Source organism: Synchiropus splendidus, chromosome 8, assembly GCF_027744825.2.
Source record: "Synchiropus splendidus isolate RoL2022-P1 chromosome 8, RoL_Sspl_1.0, whole genome shotgun sequence".
In the NCBI taxonomy this organism is placed as follows: Eukaryota; Metazoa; Chordata; class Actinopteri; order Syngnathiformes; family Callionymidae; genus Synchiropus; species Synchiropus splendidus.
Window position 1 is genome coordinate 17,918,188 of NC_071341.1, and position 23,907 is coordinate 17,942,094.

Sequence of the window (23,907 nt, forward strand, 5' to 3'; positions counted from 1 at the left end):
AATGAATCAGCTTTCTCTTTATTTTCAATAGCTGTTCAGATTTGATTCATCTTGTTTGAAGCTCCTCTAGAGTTGGATCCAAGGTTTTCCTATGAAATGTCTTGAAAAACCAAATAAAAGTAAGGACACTTGTGCTTTGAAGCAATTGAGCTCCAAAATACTTGCTAATTCTGAAATGTGATTTTAATGTTGGTTGTAACGTCACAGTTGATCTTGAAAATAGTTTTGAACAGAAAATGGACACACAAAGCAAAGCTATAATCGAAGAGCTGTTTAGTGTTAGACAGCTGAGGTTATTGGGGTCTCACCTCTTGGGGTTGAACTGCTGGGGGTCTCTGTAGGGAACAGGTACCAGAGTCTTGTGGGAGCGCTGCGGCGGAGGGGGGCCCATTTGAGGCCAGCGTTGTGGGTTGGGAGTGCTGTGGAGTCCTGGTGGAATCGGCGGGCTGTCCCATCTCCAGGTGGGCCGAGGGGAAGGTCTGTAGCCAGCAGCCAGGGGCTCAGGTTCTGGCTTCTGCTCCATCGTCTTCATCTCATAGTCCTCTGTGCAGCCCCTGAAAACAAAGCCAATCCATGTCATGTTTTCATGTTAAAGAGAAATGATCACATTAACATACGGAACCTCTGACACACCTACAGACATCTGATTTCTTTCCCTCCATTGTGTCCTTGTTAATGGGTTTTGTAAATTGCATTGCCCCTCAGTAGAACCCTCACCCACCCAAATGTAATTGGCCACCTCTGATGTAGACGCTTCAACACATATATGCCTCCCTAATGAGGCCCCTGACAGAGACGGATGGCAAGAGAGAAGAGAGGAAACTGATTATTGGCACATCAGGACTCCATACTGCCAACTGTGTGACTGAGCCTAAGTGAAACAGTGTGCGTGTGAGTGTGTGTGTGTGTGTGTGTGTGTGTTTAATGGCATCAGCAGAGTGCTAACCCTCTAATCTGATGAGAGCCCCTCCCTGATCTCCAATATGTCTATATAAGGACACATATTTAGTAGGCAACAAATGTCGCACCCATTACACCTCCAGAGATCAGCACTGTGATCAAGCAAGGCAATATTACTATATTGGGTACAAGAGCATGTTCATGTGCAGCGCAACAGAATCAAAACATGTTTCCGAACAAGAGAATCGGTGGTAGCAAGTTGAAAGAACTGAGACCTGCCAGTCTGCAAGCCAGGATCTCAATATTGATGAACCTTAAGCTAAGAAGTATAACATTTCAATGTGACCCTTTTTTCAGTCAAACCTGTGTTGGACACAGAATGAAATTGGTACTACTGAATACTGAAGATTTCTTTCGTCCAAGTGTCACAGCCATCAACTGGCTACATATTCTTTCCCATTAACCTCCTTTCTTGAAGCCCCTCTAGCCTCAAGCCAAATTGTCTTTACCAACACGATAGTCCTTCTCGTCCTCCTGAATTAATCAAACCGTTTCTGCTTCCTTCGGTTCGTCAGAACCCTGGCTACCAGCCTCGTCTTCCATCTTAGTCTGTAAATTCTGCCAGCCTTTGGAGCAACGTCACCCGAGTTCCGTTCTTGTTCCGTCTCTGTCAAAACTGTTTCCAAGTGCAACGAGCACCTTGACCCTGGGGGCTAGGCTGGACTCCTTCCAGCTCTCACCCACATTGCCCGCTGTTGTTGAAATAGTTAATTTAACTTTGTATCTTAAGACTTTCATGTTCTTCTACACAATCTCTAAAAGCATGTAAAACCTCTATTTTAAAATCAGTTTTCAAATAAAGGACTAACGAAGAAGACATATCAGCCATCTAAGGAGGAACAGGTGAGCTAGAAACGATGCTTCAGTGATGGATCGCTTCACAGTGGAATACAAATCTGAGACAATGATTCTCAGGCACACTGAGCTGTGACACGCTCGTAAACATGGCAAAGAGAAGCTGCAGGGCTAAACAAAAACACAGACACAATAGAAAAGACAATCCGCCACGGACAACGGAACCCCTACCCATGCACGAGTGACATCTCCAAACAGCACTCCAACATCCGTCTACCTCTGATCGTAGTAAATGCCGTGGACACGCAGCGATGTAAACAAAGGGAAAATGAAAAGAGAGCACGCACCGTGGAGCAGAGCCGACGCACACTGACAGGGAGCGCCTTTCCCATTGTGCAAAATGAAGTTAGACATCTGGAGCACCAGGTCCGACTCGCCATCAATCACACCATTGTCCCGCTCGCACCAAAGCCGACCTCACAGGAGACGAACTCCAGCTCCGCTCCGCCTCCTCCTCCGAGCCTTTCTCTCTCTTTCTTCCACCCACTTCCCCAGTCTCGCTGGTGTTCAGTGCTGTCTCCATCCGTGTGAGCTCAGCAACCTGCCGTCCTCTCACCACCGCCCCTTACACACGTGTTTTAATTAATCGCTTTCCCCCGTTTACTTCCTGCTTTCACTCTTCTGGTGCTTAATCTCGTGCAATCTGTGAGACTGGCGCACAAAAGCGAACCAGAGAGTAGCGAGAAGTGGAGGGGGGGGGGAATGGGGACGAGTCAGATCCTCTAATTATCAGCTACAGCAGTGCCACAGTGGAGTGTGTGTTTGTGCGTCTGTGTGTGTACGAGTGTGTGTCAGAAGGATGTGACATGTTGCAGTTCAATGGCCCCATAACAACTTCAGCTTACACACTTTCTATTTCTGCACCTGGAATCTATTCTACACCACGTCAGCAGCTCATTATGTCACAGTGTTGTACGTGAAAAGGTGAGGGAAAGGAAGTGAAGTTCCGGGGGTGGGAGGGCGAGTCAACAATATCAGGAGGCAGAAAATGGACCGTGCTTCATCATTTCCCTTCATTTTTGTTGTTTCTCGCTTCACATGTACAGAATTGAGCCACAGATCCTTCAGGCACTCTGTTCACTCGCTTCCTCTTTTCACACACTCCCACTCAAAATCCACTGGGAACATTGGAGTCTGTCCACTCTCTCGTCTCAGCTTTTTTTGTCGAGAAAAGCAAGTCCTATCGCCTTGCTCTCCCTTACATCACTTCAAAATCACGCAGCCTTTGGGCAGCCAAAGGAAGTTATACATTCATCCTCAATCACTTTAGAAGCTTGAGTCAGTTTAAACAACAAATATAGGATCCAGTGTGGACATTTCTATGTGGACATGATTAGTTCTATTTACAGGAGTACTTTGAAAGTACAACTGCCAAAAAATCTGGAGTGAAACATCCGGTATGTTATCATTTGAAAATAACCATTAAATATTGTTTTTTCTGGTGTTCTTCTTCTGACTAAGATGAACACATGAACACAACTGCGCTACGAATCTTTCTTCCAAAGTGATGCATTAAGCAAGAATGAAATGAAGCTCTGAACCAGAAAAGAGTAACAGCAGTGGCCTTCAAATAACTGCAATATGCGTTGTTCACAGTGCTCTCATGTCTTCATGATGAAGGAATAAAAAATGGGAGACAGCAGGCTGCAGGCAACGCACACGGCTGTCCACATATTTCACCTGTATCTCAAATGCATTACCCTTTCTTCATAACTAAAACAGACTATTTTTCTTGTTTTATAATCTGCAGGTATATAAATTCTTATAAAATGCCAAAATATTACTACATGTATAATAATTGTACAGCCCATGTATTTACTAATTTAGATTTATATTATATACATTTAAAAATAAATGATATCTCCCTATTCTATTTATATTTCAAAAAATATTTTAACATGACTTGGTTTGCCTGTTAGAGATAAGAATTCTTTTCTTTTATTAGAATTTACCTTTTTTTTTCTAATAGTTATTAATAGTGTCATAGTTATTCACGTGTCAATTTTAATTCATTGTGTTGGTTCATGGTAACTGATCAATGGACTTTGATGAGAGAAATAAAAAGACAAAGTAACCTATTCATGCAGCACATGGTGGGCAACAGATTATTTCAGAGATCATCTATTAAGGAAAAAGAAAAACAAAAAAACAGACTATGAGAATCAGCTCCACCAGCTAATTTTCAGTTGCGTGAACACACCTGCGAGGTCCCCCCTCTTCATACGGCGGAATGATGACCACTTTGACCGTGACCGACGTCCTCAGCAGGTCAATCATCTGCTCGTGAGTCAGCGTCACCGCGGCAACCTTGCAGATCTCCACCAATCGGCTCCCTTGTCTCAGCCCCGCCTGCCATGCAAATCCATACTCTTCCACCTGCAGGAGATGAGACTAGAATCAACAGCCTGCAGCAGCGGATGATTCGAGTTCACGGAGCTTGCCTCAGCCACGGTGCCATCCAGTCGTACGTGGAAGCCCAACTGTCCGAGACCGTTCCTCCTCAGAGTCATGTCTACCGTCTCACACCCCACCGTCAGAGACTGAGGAGAGTCAGAAATATCATCAGCGTCGATATGATAACACAGATGAGAGGAAGTCTGACCTAAATAAAAGAAGAAAAAGGGGTGAAGGACTAAGGAGTGGAAGGAAAATCATGGGGGACCTGAAATTCATTTGCTCAGCGTATGTAATTTAGAGAGCAAGATAAAACAGAGTTGCTATTCCTGATGGCACTCGAAGGTATCATTGAGATGTAAGAGGATTAGGTTATTAAGGATCTTGGAACCACCAGCATATGTCAGAACAACAGTGCTCAATACAAAGTGGCATACATAAATGCTCCCTATAGTTCGTTACGAAACACTGAACTTGAAAATTTTCAAATTAACTTGGTATGACTCAAACCCAGCAGTGCCAAGATCCAGTTAAGCCAGTAATCAAAATTAACCCTTACTGTGGCTGTGGTCCAGACCCTGAATTTCATCCTCTAGTGTTTACTGCATTTAATGAGATTTATTAATATTTAATCATTATATTTTGCAGGGGATTAACAGCTTTTTGGATTCCAGCTAATCTCCCTTTAAAAGCTCCTGATTTGTCAGCAGGATTAGTGCTGTATGACACAACTGGATTGAAAATGTTAGTGAGCGTGTTGCATGATGGGAAAACAATGCCGACTTTGATCCTATTCTCCTAGGAATCCACCTAGGCATGACATGTCGAGCTCATTTTCTGTCCTCGGATAGGTTAATAATGTGAAGGGTACTGAGCTTAGTCAGCAAAGAGCGCCATCTAGTGGGCTGCCTAATTAAAGCTCATGATCGCATCACATCAATAGGTTTATGTATATTGGCACTGGCGAGTGACTCAAACCCTTCCTGTGGTAACGAACATGTTAGTTCTGTTTAACGGCATCAGACTTGGATGTCCGTGTGGGTCTGGATTTGTAGTGTAAAAAAAGTGTAAAAATGTACCCCTGAAGACTTGGCGCTATGGCAACTGCAGCTGAATCGTCGTCTTAACCGAATAAAGAAACATGAGCCCACATCCAACGACCTTCAAGTTGAACAGTTGTTAAGGCTATCAGAGATACAACCAGCTCAAAGACGTGATCTCACCTTTAACCTCTGCACCACCTCCCTGATGTCCTGAGCACATCCCTCTGGAACCCTCACAGCGATGTGGTCTCCCCTGCCATAGAAGATCTTCAGCGCCAAGCGCTCTGGAGTCCAGCCGATCACGTCGGCGCAGAAGCAGTTGAAGACCACCTCTTTGGTGGAACAGTCTACCAGGAGAACGTATTCAGCAGACAAACCCAGAGCACAGGGGAGCTCAGTGCTGCCTCCACTGAAGTCCTGGGCCAGGACCCTCCAGGCCACGGCGCCCGCCGCTCCCAGCTCGGCTGCCTCTCTTGCCTTCGAGCGCTCACGTTTCTTAGAAGCCAGGGAAATTAAATTGTTCAGTTTCCCTGCCGAGTCCAGCGGCGTGCTACTGATGTAGTTCTCAGCCAGGTCCTTCAGGTACTCCTGTCTGGTTCTGGTCGCCATCGTGTGGAACTTCTCAGACTTGTGTGATGAGTTTTCCGCATTGATCACTTTGGCCAAAAGGAAATTCCTAAACGTTTCAGTGTCCCGAAAGGTGACACTGCTAGGGATGGGTGGGCCGAAGGGAGGGACATCCTTCATTCTTGTCACAGCAACACTGAAGAAAGGAGAGACAGTTGTAGGATTCGGACACAGATTATCGGTCTAAAGACAAAGAGACGGGCAAACCTGTAGCAGGTGTTTTCAGAACAGGGATTATGAACTCGGACAATGACGAAGACGTGCTGGAAGTGGGAGCGGATATTTTGGGGGGTGAAAGGCAGCGCTCCGGGCTCTTGGAAGATGATTGTGACTATGTCGTTCCCAATGTGTCTCTTTCGTAGAAGCTGAGGGGATTTAAAATAAAGAAAATAAACATCTGTCACATTAACGCTCCAGTGAACCTTTAAGAGACAGACATTCTACAAGACACAACAGCACAGATCAGCCTTTTTTGTGTAATGGCGAGTGGAGTCTGTGGTGCAGCCCTTGCCAACCCCATCTTCAGCGGGAAGTGTGAAGCAGCAATTATGTAATCCAGCCCACTATTGGGACTGATACACACATTCTCAAGCATGATGACACACTCTGTGCCCAGTCAATTTACTGTTAACAGATAAACACCATGGCTTTGGGTCCTTTCTATATCACTCCTAATTGCTATTTGGTTTTCTCTTCCTGCAGATTCATTTGCAAATACTCCTGCAAATACTGTACAGCTTCATCTATTTCTCCCATCTCTACTTTGTCAATCAATGTCACACACATATTTTTGGTGCATTTGCTTGTTTTCAGAACCAAATTTACAATTTCACCACATACTTCATGCATGTTCCATGCCTTCATTTTCAACATGCTAATATCTAAATTCATTTTGAGCTTTATTTCTGAAACATTTTCCCATCATAAATCGCTCCATGTTTTTTGTTTTACAAATAAAAAAAAAATCTAAATTTTAACTCCGTTCATAAACACAAACGGAATTGTTCTGCTTTTAATGGGGTCTGCTGCCATCTAGAGGACAAACAAAGAGCTCACGCGCTGTTACAGCGGCGAGGCCTCTGGATGGAGACCTTGTCCCATTTATAAATAAACACAATTGCGGACAAGTCAAACCTGCAGATATAATTGGAAAACAGTCATAAAGGTTTGATGCCTACAGGCTTTTTCCGAGTTTCAGTAACAGTTTCTCACGCCCACCTAAGACAAACTACAATGGAAATTTTTATAAAATGGAGATGAGTAGGTAGTAATTTTTCCATCAAAAAATAGCATTAAGATGAACTTCCTGTATTGCTTTCATACAAAAAAATGATACAAATGGGGAAACAAAACATATATATATATATTTGCAAGTTAAACAGATACTCAAGTGACCCCAACAGTATGTTTTCATTATAATGATTAATGCCTGAAAACAGAGTGCAATATCGTCTCAATTTTCCCCTGGGGTGACAACCCATTATAGTGATCGTTTTATCTCTGAGCTTATGACTCCTTGAGTACACAAACCTGCTGTGGGTTGTTGGGCATGTATGGCAACATGGTGGACACGTGGAACATGACCTCATAACCCTGGTAGGTGGTGTAGAGCGAGTGGGTGCCTGTAGAGTCAGCTGAAAGAAAGAAAAAGACGTTCCAATAACTGAAAGGTCTTGGCGTGTAGCAGTGTCAGGTGTAGTATTTATGGGACGTGGGCTGATGTCTGAAATCTCATGTCGGTACTCACTCTTTGTGTCGAGCTGAGCGGCGTATTTGGTGAATCCTTTGAGAAGCACCTGCTCCCCCAGCAGCTCCAGGAACGCGGAGAAGGCTGGTGACGCCTCCTCATTGTTGTACATCTCCTCCTCTGTGCTCTGGCCCGCTCGGCACAGCAGAACACCCACCTTGTGCTTCTGACTCAACTGTGAGGAAGCAGAGAGATAAAATTATTACCAGCGCTCACGCAGGCGGCAGCTCCTGCTCCATCTTCAAGCAGAGAGGTCTGAACACGACACCTTTACAGGGTCTTTAGAGGCAAACATGCTCCAACTACACTGTGTGTTACAAATGTCGCCACAAATACATTCTGTGTCACAGAGTCTGATTTGAATTACAGTAGAAAATGTTTTTAAATCAGTTTTTGGCCTTGTAAATGACACAGGATAATACAAAAGTATCTTGTATAAACTTGTTTATTATATTTGCACCATTCTTCTATTGGTTTAAAAAAAACCAAGAGTCTCACCCCTTGTTCGTCCAGTTTCAACAGCTGCTCCGTGACCTTCGGCGTGCTAAGTGCCAACCTCAAGCAAGAGACATTGAGTTCGGGAACAACTTGCTCCAGGACTTCTTTGAGAGGCAGACCTCGCACCGTTCCGTGTCTCCCAGTTGACGCCACTGCGTCCTCCAGCACCGACCCTCGGAGGGTCACCAGCTGCTCCGCGACACAGAGAGTCACAGAGAGTTAATCTCTTGGGCTTTTTTTTTTCAATCAATAGATCACACACACACAGAATTTCATATTCGATTAAGCTTTGAAGGTGTCTTCAGCAGTCTCACTCAATGTACAATTCATAATACATTTTCTTCATGTTATTCTGGGTGCCGTGGCAGGCAATTTTAGTCACATATCAACCTGAGCATGTTAACAAAAAGCCCCCTAAAAACATTTCCCCCCTTTTATCTGAAAAATATCAATAAAGATCATCATTGGAGCCGCATTGATCACTGACTCTTCCCGCCACAGGTTAAAGGTCGCCAGCAGCGGCAGTAAAATGACCGTGAACTGGAAGGACATATGAGAAGCCTTTGAGCTTGAAGTCCATCTGATGATGGATAGTCCCGCTCCTGCTCATAATAGCAGCCTGCTGCCCTCCAGCCACACACACCAGTACAGAGAGGAAGACTTGAAGTTTATAGCGCATTAATATTCTACTCAGCGCTGCACTGCCAGAGTCGGTCAGGAGAAATTGACCTGCATCAAAACAGAGGGCCTATAATACTCTGAGATACAGTGGATGACTCCCTCTCAACAAACACACTCAGAGGCTCATCAAAAATGCATGTCGGTATTGGGAGTCTGCGGAGAGTCAGTTGAGGCTCAGTGGCTTTAAATCTGCAGCAGAGAAATGTAACCTGATTGACAAACACGTGGTACCGTGGAGGCAGTGCGACGACGCGTCAGCGCGTGGTGCGACATGATTCAGTGCGTGACAGTGGGAGAGAGGGGGCGTCTGCGCCTTGCTGTGTCAGCACTGCTGCATTGAATTAAGCGACAGACTTAAGGTGGATTTATTCCTGAAAGCAAATCGAGTGGGGAGAATCATCGCAGCAATCAATTTCTATTTTGGGTGGGGGGGCTTAAAAGTAAACACGGCTGGGCTTGCCTCTGCACTTTCAACTGCAGAGAACTTCTTAGTCATATCAGCAGAGGCATCAGCGTAATCCAGCTTTAAAGAAAATACAGCTCAACCGCACAAATCGGGACGTCAGAGGCAGGCAGGTCGACACCACCTCTCCTCTAACAGATGCAGAGCCTTTCAGTTGATCGTATCAAACGATATTCACAAAAAGCCCATTGTACTCTCACTACTACGAACCTACAGATCACTGACTGATCCTGTTCAGCTCATTGCAGACAGACTGGCCCGCACATGATTTAACACATGATGAGAGGTTCACTTGTCGGATTGGAAAAGTGGTCGTGAGGGCTCTTTGGGGTTGAAGCCTGTGTTTGGGTTGGCTTTTGTGCAGCGAGACTGAGCAGGTGGAATTTTCCACCGCAGACGGGCGAAGCACTGACGACCGCAATCAGAAATGTAGGATGAACATCAGAGAAAAGTGTGAGCGGGAGTGATATTTACAGAAAATTAAAAGTGCCATCTGTTCTTACATTAACCAAGAGGACAACTTAACTTTCCACCTCAAAAAAAAGGACGGTTAACTTAAGAAAATCTTGTGGTTTTTCTGTCCCCTCTCACCCCCCTGGTGAATCAACTTGGGGAAAAAAAGTGGACTCAAAAGGTCCGCACAAACCTCATTTGATCGGACTATCAAGCGGTACTGGTACTGGTCCTTCAAGTCTTTGGTATCGTCCAGTTTCTCCCTGCGGATGCTGACTGCAATGGGGCCCAGCTTGTCATCCGTCCCAAAGTAGTTTGAGTGTTCTGAGACAAGGGAGAAAATGAAAGTCAGCTTCTGTAAAAGAGGAATGAATCTCAGAGATCACTGTTCTCGTAGAGCTAATTTTCATGCAAATCCTTTGAATATTCTTCCCAGTGTGCGGCTGTTAGAAGTAGGCCAACGTTTGGGAGATCACTGTGTTCATCTTCGTTATGTCAGGCGAGTGATTAAACCAGGACCACTGAACTTAATACGGCTCTACAGCGACTGATCAGCTCGTATTCAAACATCCTCTTGACGGAAAAGTTGAGAAACTGAAACCGTTTGAAACGCTGATTATAACAACTGAAGGGCCGACAGAAAGAACTACATCAGAGGGTAAGTAATGAGATGTGGAAGTCAGTAAGGAAGGGAACTTTATTATATACTGGTGCGGAACTCAGACTCCATCCAAGCCATGTGACAAACTCAAGGGCTGAGGGCCCATTGAGGCACTTCATGAAGCCCTTCAGAACCTTTAAATATATACGTGTTATGAGTCACAGAACACAAAAATTACCCTACAACATTGAAAAGGATGGTTCAATGAAAATACATTTTGTTGGTCTAATGACTTGGACTGTGTTTAAAATGACCTGTTGTGTGATTATGTTTGGCACGCCTGTTCTCGACAAAGAAATGATGGGCAGACCTGTTGTGTCTTGTTCCAAAATGTGATCATGTGCTACAGTACTGGAGATCAAATGTTATACATCAAATAATGATATATTTGCTTTCATGAAACAAGTCTGTCTCCAGTTGCTTGTGTCAACACACAACAGAGTAATCCGTTTCAAGACTGCCAAACTTATCAACATGTTCCACGGAGTCTTGGATGTCCTCTTCTGACGCTGTTTTGCTAAGTCGTGTTAATGCCAAAAGCCTTTGGCGGTATGGGAGTTGAAACATAAATTCTCCAGACACCGTCAAAGGAATCTCACTTGACAAGTGTTCCTTCCTCCCTCCCCCTTCGACTGGACCCAAATGGGATGACGCGCTCTTTACGACTCAGCTTCAGTGCCATGTCCTGTGGCGGAAACGTCAACTTTGTCGAGGCAGCTTTTTGATACACACGCAACAGCACCGCCACACACGCGAAGTCGCTGATGCATTCTGGGACACTGGTAAGCTGAAACAAGCCAGCTGATGAACATATTTTTGGAATGATAACCTTTCCGTGTGTCCGTGGGGCTGTCTTTGACACACACATTGAAAACGTACACGCATTTGTGTGCATCTGTGGGTAATTAGGAAGGAGCCAAGTGGTGTTTGCCCCCAAGTCAAGCTTCATCCGCAGTGAAGTGTTGGTGAGGAATGTCTCAAGCAGGACTCGCACAAATAAATCAAAGAATAGATTATATTAACACAACATTCGCATGTGTCGGTTTGGTACATTTGGGTTGACGTTTCATAGTTACATCACTTTTTGTTTTTTGAGGCGCCATTTGAAGAATTGCATTTGAACAGAAAATTAATTGAAAGAACATTCCTGTCCATTTCCTGTCCTTTACTGCCAAGAATAATAGTGGGTTTTTTTATTTGTATTTTGGAGCATTCGGAACACAGTTGATCTAAAAATGAAAGTCTTTACAACATTTTCAGGTTGATATTGTAGAATATTTGGCAGTCTCATTAAATTCCAATATGGAATAAAGGTCAATGAACAAATACAACATCTAAAAAGGAAAGTTAGTGATATGACAAATGTGATATAATTTCAATGTTTCATTTGCTTTACAGTTGAGGGGGAGAAAACCTGGGGCAATATGGACTTCACAAGAAGCCCCCCATTCAAACATCACTGAAGAGACTTGTACTTGTCAGTAAGAACCTTTAAAAACTGGTTTCAATTGAGCAAAATGACACGCTAATTAAAAGTGCAGACTTTGTGTTTGACAAAGAAAACAGAGAAAACGGTCACATGTCTGAGATCCTTTCGACATCTGAGGTTCCAGCATTCAAAAAGGGAGGAGATTTTATGAAACAGACAACTCTGTGTTCAACTTCCTAAAAGAATGCAAGAGCGGGATCAGCTCCAACTGTGGTCAGTCCTCAGAGTGTCAGGATCTGTTCACACCTGCACTTTCAGCTCTTCACGTGAGATCAGTTCGCTTGGTGCTTAATTCCGGGTCTGAACAGAGCCTCGGTTATAAACATCTCTTATCAAACAGCCAAGCAGGTGGTTTTTATTATGAGGCCAAAGGTTTAAACTGCACACTGGCAGTGTAAACACCGGGCCTGCTGCCAGCCAGGCCCACTCTGCTCAGCCTGAACCACCACAAGAAGTGTGATCGACAATAAAAAGCCTGGCCCTCATAAAAAGGGGATCAGATACTAATGTAACCAGAACCACATAACTCAACCTTGAATTCAGTTATGGCTCATAAACAGTATCCATCTTGATAACCAACACTGAAGATGTTTGTGTGAAACAAAGTTTGTAACAAACAAGCTAGTTGGAAAATTTACTTCCTCCCAGAGTGTAATTTCAAGTGTGGAGAAGTGACACAACGAGAGAACATTTTCTCATACCATCTGCACCCATGCAACAGCCTCTCGTCATCTTTTCTAAACGGACCTCTAGATCAGACTAAAGGCCAAACAATCCCATGACAAGAGACTCAATCTGTAATGCACATCCGACATACAGTTGGCAAAGGTCAGAGTTCAGTTATTTCATTGATGTCCTTCCAATTGACCGTGCTGTAGATGCACACGTCTGCTTCCATTATTTCTCAGTTTTATTTGGATTTGAAGTCAAAATTTGGTGTTGGTCGCTGGCGTAGAAACAGTGACCTTGAGCTCTAAATGTGTATTTCCCATCAATTTAGGAGCTGAACTACTGCTCAATTCTATTTTTTGCATCGTCCAGGAGAGCTCAAAACAAGCATGTAAAGTCTTATTGTCTTGCATCTTACCTTTCCCGTGGAAGTAGTCTCTGTAGTATCTGGCCCCGTGATCCACATGCTCTATGCTGTACAGCTTGAGTCTCTCCAGTCTTGACACCTGCTGGTCAACAGCAACCTCCAGAACCGACACGCTGGCATTACTCTTACGCAGCCAGCCTCGACCCCCTTCTCGCTCCGCTGAGGTGCTCAAGAAGCTGATGTTGCGCTCGCCGTGTCCTCCTGTCTCATTGAGGAAGTGAGGACAGCACAGCAGGAGAGGACTGGTGCCGTTCGCTCCCAGTGGCACGTCCATAGAGTTCATGCCCATCGAAGAGATGGAGCCACCAGGATCGAGGCTCATGGTCAGATCCTCAATGCTGGAATATATGGGCTCGTTTGCACTCAGAGTTTTGTTCACAGAAAGAGACACTGAAGCCGCTGATGCGCCAGTCGCCGTGTTCTTCCTCTGTGTGGCATAGCTCCGTGGAGCTGCAGCTTCGTGAAGATCGAAAAGGATGCTCTGAGCATCAAAGTGGACAAAGCTTTTCGGACAAATCCACGGTTTATAAGAAACGTCTGATGAACCCCGACTTCCACCATCTTCAGTCGTGTCCACTTTCCCACCATCGAGCTCCCCTCGACTGGAGCTACGAAGTTTCCGAAACAGCGAAGAAGTACCTAAAGAAGATTCTGTCCCACCGCTTTTCTTCCTCACGCGCTCTGCGCCATCTTTTCTTGCTGTGCCTCGTTCATCTCCTAGCGTGAGACCAGGTGATGGTGCTGAGGGAGGAGGTACGCTTGGTGGCAAGTCAGGCGCACGAAGCAGCTCTCTGAGTTTGGTGGGCGCTGAGCTGCGCTGGTCCGGTCTTTCCTGATGGAACTGGCTGAGCATGTCGAAGAAACTCTGGTCAGGAATGCCCTGGATGTCAATGGATGACGTGCTGCCGTACTCTCTGAACAGGTTCGCCATCCCACCTCCGCCCCTAACTTCCACCTTGTGGGAGAAAAAAGGAGGGTTAGGAGAGAATCTTTGCTTTGGAGGTTCAGTACACCCACAACCCTGTAAGAATGTGAGATAGAAACTTTGATTCGGGCACTGAGATGCTGACAAGGATGACAAATGCTCCTGCACTCACCTCATTCTCGTCCTGTTCACTCAGTGTCACCTCACTGTTTGAGCGTTGCCTGAGCGGGGGGAATACTCGGAGGCTCAAAGGTGAACCTCTTTCCATGCCAAACCCTCTCAACTCAACCTCCTTTGACCGTCGTCGAGGCAATCTGGCGACCCCACCCCTCACCAGGCCGACATCTGATGACAGAACGGACGAGGAGATGGATGTGGCACAGTCGTCTTCATTATGGTTGCTGCCACTTTGTCCATTTTCAAGTAGTGATTCTCGGGACTGCGCTCGGCGGGGGGGCCACTCTGCGATGCGAGCCCGGACCCCCATCTTCGGCACAGATACGCGGGGTTGCACGGTTGGGTCTGGGTGGCCATTGGGGGTGTGGCGAAATGGAGTGTGCTGTGTCAATGTTGCGTCCCCTCCCCCTTCGAGAAGGTCAGCGGAGGTGCAGGTGACCCCTCTGTCTCTGTAGCTGTTCATGATGCCCCTTGAGAGCTCAGGGCAGGAGAAAAGCGTAATGGGCAGGGGGCTGGCATTTCAAATCAGGAGGGGCGCTAGAGGACGGTCCCCAAACATATGGTGAGAGCGTTGCCGTCGCCGGCCACTTTTACAAACATAGTTTGAAGCTGAAGAGTTCTGCGACTTCACTGAGCCACAATTGACCAGTTAGAGTCTGGATCCTTTGGGGTCTTCCTTAAATGCAGATCTGTAAAAAGGAAAACATGCAGAAAATTGGCAATGTGTCACAATGTTTAAATGCTGAAAACAAACAAAAAATGTCAAAGAACAAAACGCAGAAAATTTATTGCAGTGCTTATTTGATAAATATTGGACATTATGTAATGTCTTGAAAAAAAAGAACAGTCTAGCCTCCCACACCCCTCTCAAATAATACTAGTGCCATTAATGGACATGAATGGACTTTCTATACTTCAGCAGACCAAAATCACAGTGGTTAGCAAACACAATTTTGAATATCAAATGCTCATTAGTACAAAAGTCACTATTCATAAACAGGTGCATACCAATTTAATTCCATATCATAAACCTGATTTGAAGGTGTAAATGAAGCCATAAATAACTAGTTCTTATTACCTGCCTCAGGGTTTAAGTTGTGAAATAGTAGGTTCTCAAGATAATCAGCTTCTATTCTACTCTGGGGTTTCATATTAAGCTCGCCCTTGATTAAAATCCTCCGCTGATGGATTATAGCACTTCTCTCATCTCTGAGAGCGACTACCAAAGTTGTTTAAACACCTACATACTGTTACACAATCATAGCTTTCTTTGTCACGACACTGCACAAGGGAGACTTCTTAGTAAATGTTGATTCACTACTCTCCTTCATACTCAATAGCAGTCTCACAAATACTCTTACACTGAACAAAAATAATTGGGAAACAAAGATCTTTATAGATTCCACTGCATCACAGCATCACAATTCATGCCTTGCTATAGTAATTTCTGTAATTTCCCAGCTTGCTTTCAGAAAGGTTGATCTGTTTGACCAAGTTTAAGCAGTTTGATTAATACTAGTGCTCCACATCTGCGCTTCAAAGTAGCTTCTGCTTCCTTCTCCAAACATTAACACCAAGTATATGAGTTACAGCGGGGAAAAAAGTCGACATTTCCGTTACTCTGCCAATTTATTACTTCCACAAATGTGGACACGCAGGGTGGAGTTCAATTAGCATAACACTGAGCTTTCTTTGTGTCACTGCAGCAGTGTTTTGTGTGTTTTATGATTCACAGTCCGTTTCTTTTATGAGTCCACTGGCGAGTTAATTCTGGCCATAACACTGCATTACTCATGAACGCCAGAGAGCACCATAAACAAAGCTCATTCAGAACTAACAACATTCCACTGTAGTCACCAAGTTGGGCACATGTCTAACATCTTTGTTTTGAAGAAGGAGGGACACTTCCGGACAACAGGCTTGCGCTTTCTGACAGAGTCTTTGCTCATCCGGCGAGCTGTGGTGGGATCCACAGAGATTATCCTGCCGCAGCTGCAGGAGCGGCAGAATGGCTTCATTATGTGTCAGAGGCCTGACAAGAGAGCCGATGGAGTGAGCAGAGTCTGTGCTTTATCAGGGACCTCAAGCATGACGGCCTGCTGCACGCTCAACAAGTTAAATTTAGCAGAGACTGATGTAAACATAGACATCAGATTTGAGGTCATTTTGTGTTTGACAAAAGAGTTTGTTTAATAATTTCTCAGACCTTAAAAATCATACATGAGTATATATATTTTTTCTTTATTTCCCATCAGGGGTCACCACATCATGTCCCAGCCGCACCTATCTTAATCATCTTCCTTCACCACACCTCTTCATCTCGACGGCCATGAACCTCTTCGGTCATCTTTCACCTTTCCTTTAACCTTGTATCTCCATTTTCCAATAAAAACATTCCCTGTCTCTTATCTCCAAACCTCACCACATGAGATGTCCCATTGAAAGAGTCATTCATCCTATTCACAACTTCAGTCACTATATGTCAGGTACTTCTTAAGGCCCATTTATGCTCAACGTTCCATACGGATCCAGATACAGAGGGAGCCTACTGTCCGTTCTGTGTGTTCATTTTGTCCATATATCTGCACGTTTCCACATAGCTTACAGATACAGTCCAAATGGAGCAGCACCACATGAAAAACTATGGGGGGCCGTGCTTCTACCCAATATAATGAGACACGAAGAAGACATAACAATGGCGGAAACTGTCTGTCCTCCAGTCGCGATATATTTATCAGCCTCACTGACCACTTCCTCCTAAAACTCTTTTGTGCAAGAGGTACATTATCAATCCGTCTTCCACAGTTGCCAATGTTTGTTTTGGAGTGAGCTGTTGTCATAAACTTTTTACCCTGGGCTGCTGCCACTGGTGCATATATTGGTGAACAGCAACATCAATGCAAAGAACACATGGAAGTCTGTGATCAGTGACGGTAACATCGTTTGAAATCGACGGGTACAATTTCCAACATAAGCATAAATGTGCTGGAAATCAGCTTCCTCGTCTTTTTGTTTTTAAACATCATGGCAAGTCCCACTCCGGCAAGATAAAGTCTCACCGTGACCCGGTGAGTCAAATCTGTGCATGTTACTGACGAACATCTACTATAACAATCACATTTTATTTTTACTTATTGACCTTTCATCTGACTAAAACTACAGATCAATCACCATAACTCGCTGAGGAGCTCATGTTTTTGTCGTCACCCTTCTTCCCTGCAAGCCCTCTCTGACCTGATCAACATGGATCCGGCCTGACTGTGCACCACAAACATACACGACCCGGTAATTACGCCAGTTAGAATGGTTTAATGACAGAGTTAACAAGAGCATAGCTTCCGGGGAAATGACTGGAGGAGGAGCGGCGGAGCTCAACGCACAGGCCTGGGATCAGTGCAAGTAAGAGCTTGTCATGCGCTGATGAAAGGATCTCACGTCCATATGCTCTTTGACAGCAACAACACAAACCGATTAGACCCGACACACTGCACAGAGGCTGGCGGTCACATCATATTAAGCTAAAGTTAAAATCAAACCAACAACTTTGTTTTTGTTTCTACCCAAAAATGCATTAACAGCATCTTCCAGCTATTAGGCCGAGTCACAATCAAGTACATTAACTGAAGATTTAGATTACAACAACTTATCTTAGTGCACACAATGGAGCAGTCCATTTCAATATAATGCACTACTGTAGAGATATCTGGGGAACATGCTCATGCTTTTTAAGACTTCTTGACTGTGACACATTTGGTAGTTAAATAATGCAAATGGGGGAACAATAGCTGAAGAACACAGTCAGAAAAAGACAAAGACCAAGAACTGAAGGAAAAATCTGAACAATGGAGGATACAAATGGGGAATACAGAAACATTAATATGTAAATTGAGCAGTGTAGTCGGGCCCACAACACCCGAGACCGAGCCGAGACCAGAGCATACACACATCAAGTCCAAGACTTGGAGGGACCAAGCTGAGACCAGGACCAATGAGGGGTGACACCTCGATCAAGACAGAGCCAAACTGAACACAGAAGGCGACACACATTTATTTACAAGAATTGAAACGCAATCATAGGAACAAACTAGTACTTTGTTCAGGAGTCAGTTTGGTCTTAGTCTCTGCTTGGGGAGTACTGAATGTAACTTAATGAAGAAAACACAACAATATAAAATTATTTTCTGGACCTGATAAGAAAAGATTTTGTATCTTTATACGTATATATGTATCTTTATAAACAACAGGAAAAATAGATGAAGCATCATTACAAAGGTAGTGTAAAGATTTTAATCACACACAAATTGTCACCATGACACCCAAGTGACCAGGTATTATGACTCAATGGCCTGGATGTTAATGTACCTAAGTGCTTCAAGTGTGGAGTCAACTGCATCATGACTATAAATCTTGCCTACGAATAAGTAAATCCATTACGGGTAGAGGCTCAGCGGAGCAGATGGAGGCCCATATGACTGACTGCGGTGCAACAGTCAACACTGGCCACCGGCCTGAAGACATCACATCAAAGATTCACAGGATCACAAGTCTGAGCCAACAGCCGTCGTCACTTACTATCAACAGACACCTGACTGAAAATGAGATTAATAAAAGGCTAAAAACCATACAGGAAACAACTCACAGCAGCAGTGGCAAAAAAGATGAGAACTTTTTGTCCTGAAACGACAAAAATATTGATCACACTGACTGTTTTCTTTTAACTCCTCCCATTGAGGTCACAGAGGACGACTCAAGGCCATTTGAACAGCATGCTGACCTGCTGACAGGAGGTCAAGAAACCAAGTATATCTCAAAGAAATATGGCCTCTCCACTACAACACCCCTTGATGTAGTACTTCACACTATGCTCCGCCATTTCCTGTTACCCAAGACAGCAATCTGTTAACACTGGAGTGTCTTCAACTGCTTTCTCTTTAAGATGAATTTTAAGTCCAGAAAGAGACTCCCTTTGTTGCCGCATAAATTTGGCACAGTTATCTCTGCTTAATCGTCTTCTTAAACACTGGCTCATAAGACTTGAACCCCCTTATTGAAGCACACATTTACATCTGCTGTCCACAGTTCATCAAATTACTGTAGAAATGCTGACACTTCTTTTTGCCATCTTAGCTTAATCACTGGGATCCTGATTGGTCAGGAGATCAATGGGCATATACCACTATCAATCAGAATCTTGTGTGCCAGTGCGGCTTATGTACGAACAACATCTATCTTTCTGTTTTAAATGTAGAGGGTGTGGCTATATTTTTAAATATATATTTAGCCTTCTGGAAGCAAAAACATTTATCAAAAGGATGGTTGTCAGCAAGAGACAACACATAATTCAATTCAAGTGGAACGTTTTTACAGCTCAAAAAGGTCTATAATAAATACAGTGCCCAAACAAGTAATAAAGATGCACAGCACGAACAGCTTTGGGCTTCAGTCATGACTATTTGCATGAAAATACACGCTTGATAAGTTGCATTATATTCATTACTGAGGAGCAGAATGTGCAAGCAGTTGAATAATCAACAGTGTTTGTTGTAATGCATGATTTGGAAAATTTTAAATGTGGCACTTGCCATTGTTTTTGTTATACATTGAGATAGTTATGAATGAAAAATAAATAGTTGGATTATAAGATTAAATTTACCTGATCCAGGATCAGCTGTGAAGGTGAAGCGCTGTGGCAAGGGATTTAATCTTCGGGAGCTTCACTGTGAATAAAATGAAAAAAAAAAAGAGTGTATATAAGTCTACTGCTTCTCTCAAGTCCGTTCTTTCAAGATTCATTCATTATTATCCGCTTTTTCTCACATTAGGTGTCAAACCTCCAGCTGACACAATCATTTAAAATCACAGCTAAGATAATTTTATGTTTATTAATAATGCTTTCCACACTGCCTTGCAATGGTTAGATGAAGCAAAAGTCGAAAGCAAATTCCAGATGAAACATGGTTGGTTCCACAAACACAATAAAGGTGTTTTGACCGTTCCTCTTCTCTTTCAGTGTTGACGTTACCACATTTATATCACGGCAATAACAGATTGAAAAAATCATAGCCCTCAGTTGTTGGACAGCTGTGAACTGTTCCACGCTTGTTGGGTCAAATTCAGGCCCATTGTTCAGAAGGAGCAGGTTGCCTGAGGCTGCAGTATATCGACATGAGTGCTGTCTACTCTGCTCACAAACATTACATAGCAGAGCTTTTATTTTAAAGTAAACCTAAAAATGTGCAGGGGAAACAATGGGAATGGAGACGGGGTTGGATATAGATTCTTGTCGTTCCTGGGGAACACATGGTAATCCAGAGCAGGATTGACGGAGTCTGTTGTTTGATTAGCAAATGAGGGGTGAAGGAAACGAGGGGGAGGGTCCCTCCAATACAAGTAGGACAAAAAGAAAAGGGGGGGTAGTGGGAATCATCAGACATGATGTCCTGAGGGGGAGGCCTATTACTGTCGGACAAATACAGTTCCAATCAATACCGATCAATCAGGTCCCACTTCCCGAGCATAACAACACCATCCTTAGAAGAGGAGCCGTATGGGGGCAGGGGCGGGGTCCCTGACTGTGCAAGTGTGTTTAACAAAGGCAGCCGTGTCAGCACTGATTTAAAACGTGAGCGCTGAGCGTCCAGAAAAGAAGAAATCTTGAGAAAAACATGCTCCGCCGGTGATCGCTTATTTGTTTTCTAACACACTAGACTGAAGAATAAATACACAGACTCTCACATGCATTGACTTGGCAGTTGCACTCATTAAACAATGATGGTTAACTGACACTAGAAAAGACGCGAACCCCCGAGGGGAGACGGCTGACAGCAGCGGAAGCCAAATTAGAAAGACAGACATTGTTCACTTGTCAGAGTCTTAACCCACTTTAGACAGTCCAAATATTCGAGTTTTCAGGCTAGTAGGTGCTAAAAACAAGTCACAAGAGGAAACTATCAGAGTGCCGAGTTGACAATTGCATTGGTAATATTAACCATCACAAGCCACTGAATCACTTTAGCGGCCTCGACTGACCATTTTAGATTATATTACAACTTTTTCTTTTCAAAACGTTTGTATCACTCCTTCCTTCCATCTGCCACACCTCCTCTCGCTGTGTTTTCCGGCTGTACAACAACACAGCATGCTTGTTTTATTGTCCATATGCAGCTAATGCAAAATTGTATTGACAATTATCATTTACTTTTAGAATTACTAAACCAGGGACAGGACCTCAACTTCAACAAAGGCTAGTCGAGACCCTACTTGTACACATCGATCATGGGCCGCTTGTTGATGAAGATTGAGTAGTTCCAATTACTGGTTTCTACTGGACTTAAATAGTCTTAACAAGATTACAAAGGATCTGTAACAGTGACATACTGGCCGCGACGTGGGCGGTGCTACTGAAACAATAACATGAGTTTCGAATGGGAAGTTTGAAATCATGTTTTGCAGTAAAAGTTAATGTGTTGCATTTGAAGCTCAGCAGTCAGCAGCTCTGACTTATCGGTTTATCTGAATGTTTTAATTCATGTATTTGACCCAGTGGGTCACAAAATATATGGGTTTAAGCTGTATTGTGACAAGAAGCAACATAGTCAACAGGTCTCCTCTCTGGATCAGCCTGGCATATGAGATCCGAAGCAGAACACCTCCACTGTCAGGTTGCATTTATGTATCCAAACGTCTTACTTCTACTTTCGTTGAGATGTAACCCAACCACATTCATGTCATGTGCATGTTTACACATGTGCACGAGCAGACACTCTATTCTTAGCATGTTCTTGTTTAAGTCCTGCTTTTCCCCCTAAGCACTTGGTAAACTGCATAGTGCAATATAAATAAAACTTTATTACCGTCAAGAAGCAAGAGACATCATAGAGTAAACAGCATGTTCATCAACAGAAACTAAAAGTGATAGCACAAAGAGTGAACCTGTGAAAAACGGAAGTGTCGGCAGGTTAAACCGGTGACAGAGTGAAACTGACGTGGAGCTAAAAGCCGTGAGGCAAACAGACCTACGAGATCACAAACACGACAGTGAATGTTGATCTAAATTCCATACTTAAATGTCACCCCAGAAATATCCATTATATGGTCTTTGAGCAACAACACAAACAGATTTGACTTAAGTGATGGTGACTGAGCTTTAAGGGGTTGACACACTCAAAGCATTTTTCTCAAATATGCCATGAAAGACAGAAGGCTTGATACGTTTCGGATAAAAGAAAACAATTCTCTGAGGATTCCACAAATAACATAAATGTAACAAATACCAGAATGCAGAAAATTTTATTTGTCTCAGTAGACTTTAGAGGGGTATCTGTGGATAAAAAACCGACTTTTAAAAGAGCCTTTATGGGTGAAACATTTCTAAAAATATATTTTTAGAGGGTGAAAACCTGTCTGAGAGTCTTGAGTGCATATTTAGATTGACATGCAATGTCTGGAGAGACGTGCTGTGTGTGTTTTCTTAGCAACGTTTCTGGTTTAGCTGTGGTAGGTAGAATGGAAGCAGCCACCCCCTGCAGGAAGGGCCGGGTTTCCCCATTCATGCTTTTGCACCGGGGGTTCGAGAATGTCACACTTTCTTTCACAACCTCTTTCGCAATGTTTTCCTTTTTTTCCTCAAAAGGATTCTCCTCCTGCTCCACACAACTAGGAAAAGAACAATGGATGCACGGCAGAAGAGAAGAACACGGAGCTAAACCACACGTGCCTCTGTCCTTCAGACTCCCAGCGGGAAGGTCTTCATTAAGATTCAATCAGGACGGAAAGTGGCACATGAGGGCACGGCTTGCTAACCTGAGGACTCTCTATGAATACATCAAGTACAGAATATGTCACCTACTTAAATGTGATATCTGGCTCATTCCACAAACAGGAGTTCCACATTTGAATAGACTTACAAGTCTGCTTCTTCCATGTCAAACTATTTTCAGGTGATCGCAAACTTCAGCTCTTGAACTAGGATCGCTAAGTAACATGTAGTGTATATTGTGCAGTCCACGCAGTCAAACTAACTGAGACCAGGGATTCTAACAAATCTGTGAACTCCGACTCTCAGTATCTGAAATGCAAAATACTACAATACTACAAAAGACTACAAATGAATTGTTTTGAAATATGAAATTAGCAGAGGTCATTGTGCTATCTCACTGAAATTGGGAGCATGTTCCAAGAGGCGTAAAGCGACAGCTGTTTTATTATTTGCCGGTTGCCATGGAAATGCAAAGGTGCACTGGCAAATTGCAGTGTGAAGTGGGCGTCCAGGACACGATCAGGCCATACCACCTGACAGAGGAGCGGTAAATAATGAGGCATGGTGTGGAATTTACATTAGCGGTGCCCTCTGTTATGCAGTCGTGACAGTCGCATCACTGCGCCCACACATGTTCAGACACACACCAATCTTTTCTAAAGCAAGATAAAATCCAGCTTTTAAAAGTTTACTGCCTCAGTTTAGTCAAGTCACAGTGACACTTCAGTCCTGACTGCATAGTTAAGGATTTCACAGCACATTTTTATACAAGGACATGAAAAAGCTGGGCCATATAGTGCACGTGTCAGCAGAATTCAAACACCTGTTGTTTCCGGAGCTTTTCCCAATCTGGTTATTTCCTTTCCTTTACAGCCACCTCAGAGTACATGGAAGGTAAATTAGGCTAACAGATGTCAAAAGGCTTGCAAACCCGGTAACAGTGTCAGTGACACAGATTAACAACCAGGCCAGAAGAGCAACTTAAAGGTTCACTTAAGGTGGGTTTTAGATGCCCCAGTCTGACCAGATCTATCAAACAAACAGTAGGAAATATGTTCACTTTATAGTAAAAGCCACCTG

The 23,907-nt window shown here is 43.7% G+C and overlaps 1 protein-coding gene across 7 annotated transcripts in view; it reads right to left on the minus strand.

Moving 5' to 3' along the window:
- The window catches only part of sipa1l3 (signal-induced proliferation-associated 1 like 3), a 50,057-nt gene that overhangs the window by 6,914 nt on the left and 19,236 nt on the right, over positions 1–23,907 (minus strand). For 6 of the 7 annotated variants that reach the window (XM_053873523.1, XM_053873521.1, XM_053873522.1 and 3 more), the window contains exons 2-13: positions 19,723–19,786; positions 14,065–14,758; positions 12,959–13,922; positions 9,915–10,045; positions 8,125–8,313; positions 7,627–7,801; positions 7,410–7,513; positions 6,087–6,244; positions 5,433–6,015; positions 4,257–4,355; positions 4,016–4,191; positions 309–554 (exon numbers count right to left, since the gene is read on the minus strand). In XM_053873523.1, coding sequence (XP_053729498.1) covers positions 309–554; positions 4,016–4,191; positions 4,257–4,355; positions 5,433–6,015; positions 6,087–6,244; positions 7,410–7,513; positions 7,627–7,801; positions 8,125–8,313; positions 9,915–10,045; positions 12,959–13,922; positions 14,065–14,532 — 3,293 coding nt within the window. In that variant the 5' untranslated portion in view covers positions 14,533–14,758; positions 19,723–19,786. The remainder of the gene's footprint in view (positions 1–308; positions 555–4,015; positions 4,192–4,256; positions 4,356–5,432; positions 6,016–6,086; positions 6,245–7,409; positions 7,514–7,626; positions 7,802–8,124; positions 8,314–9,914; positions 10,046–12,958; positions 13,923–14,064; positions 14,759–19,722; positions 19,787–23,907) is intronic. The other variant, XM_053873520.1, reaches the window with a different exon arrangement.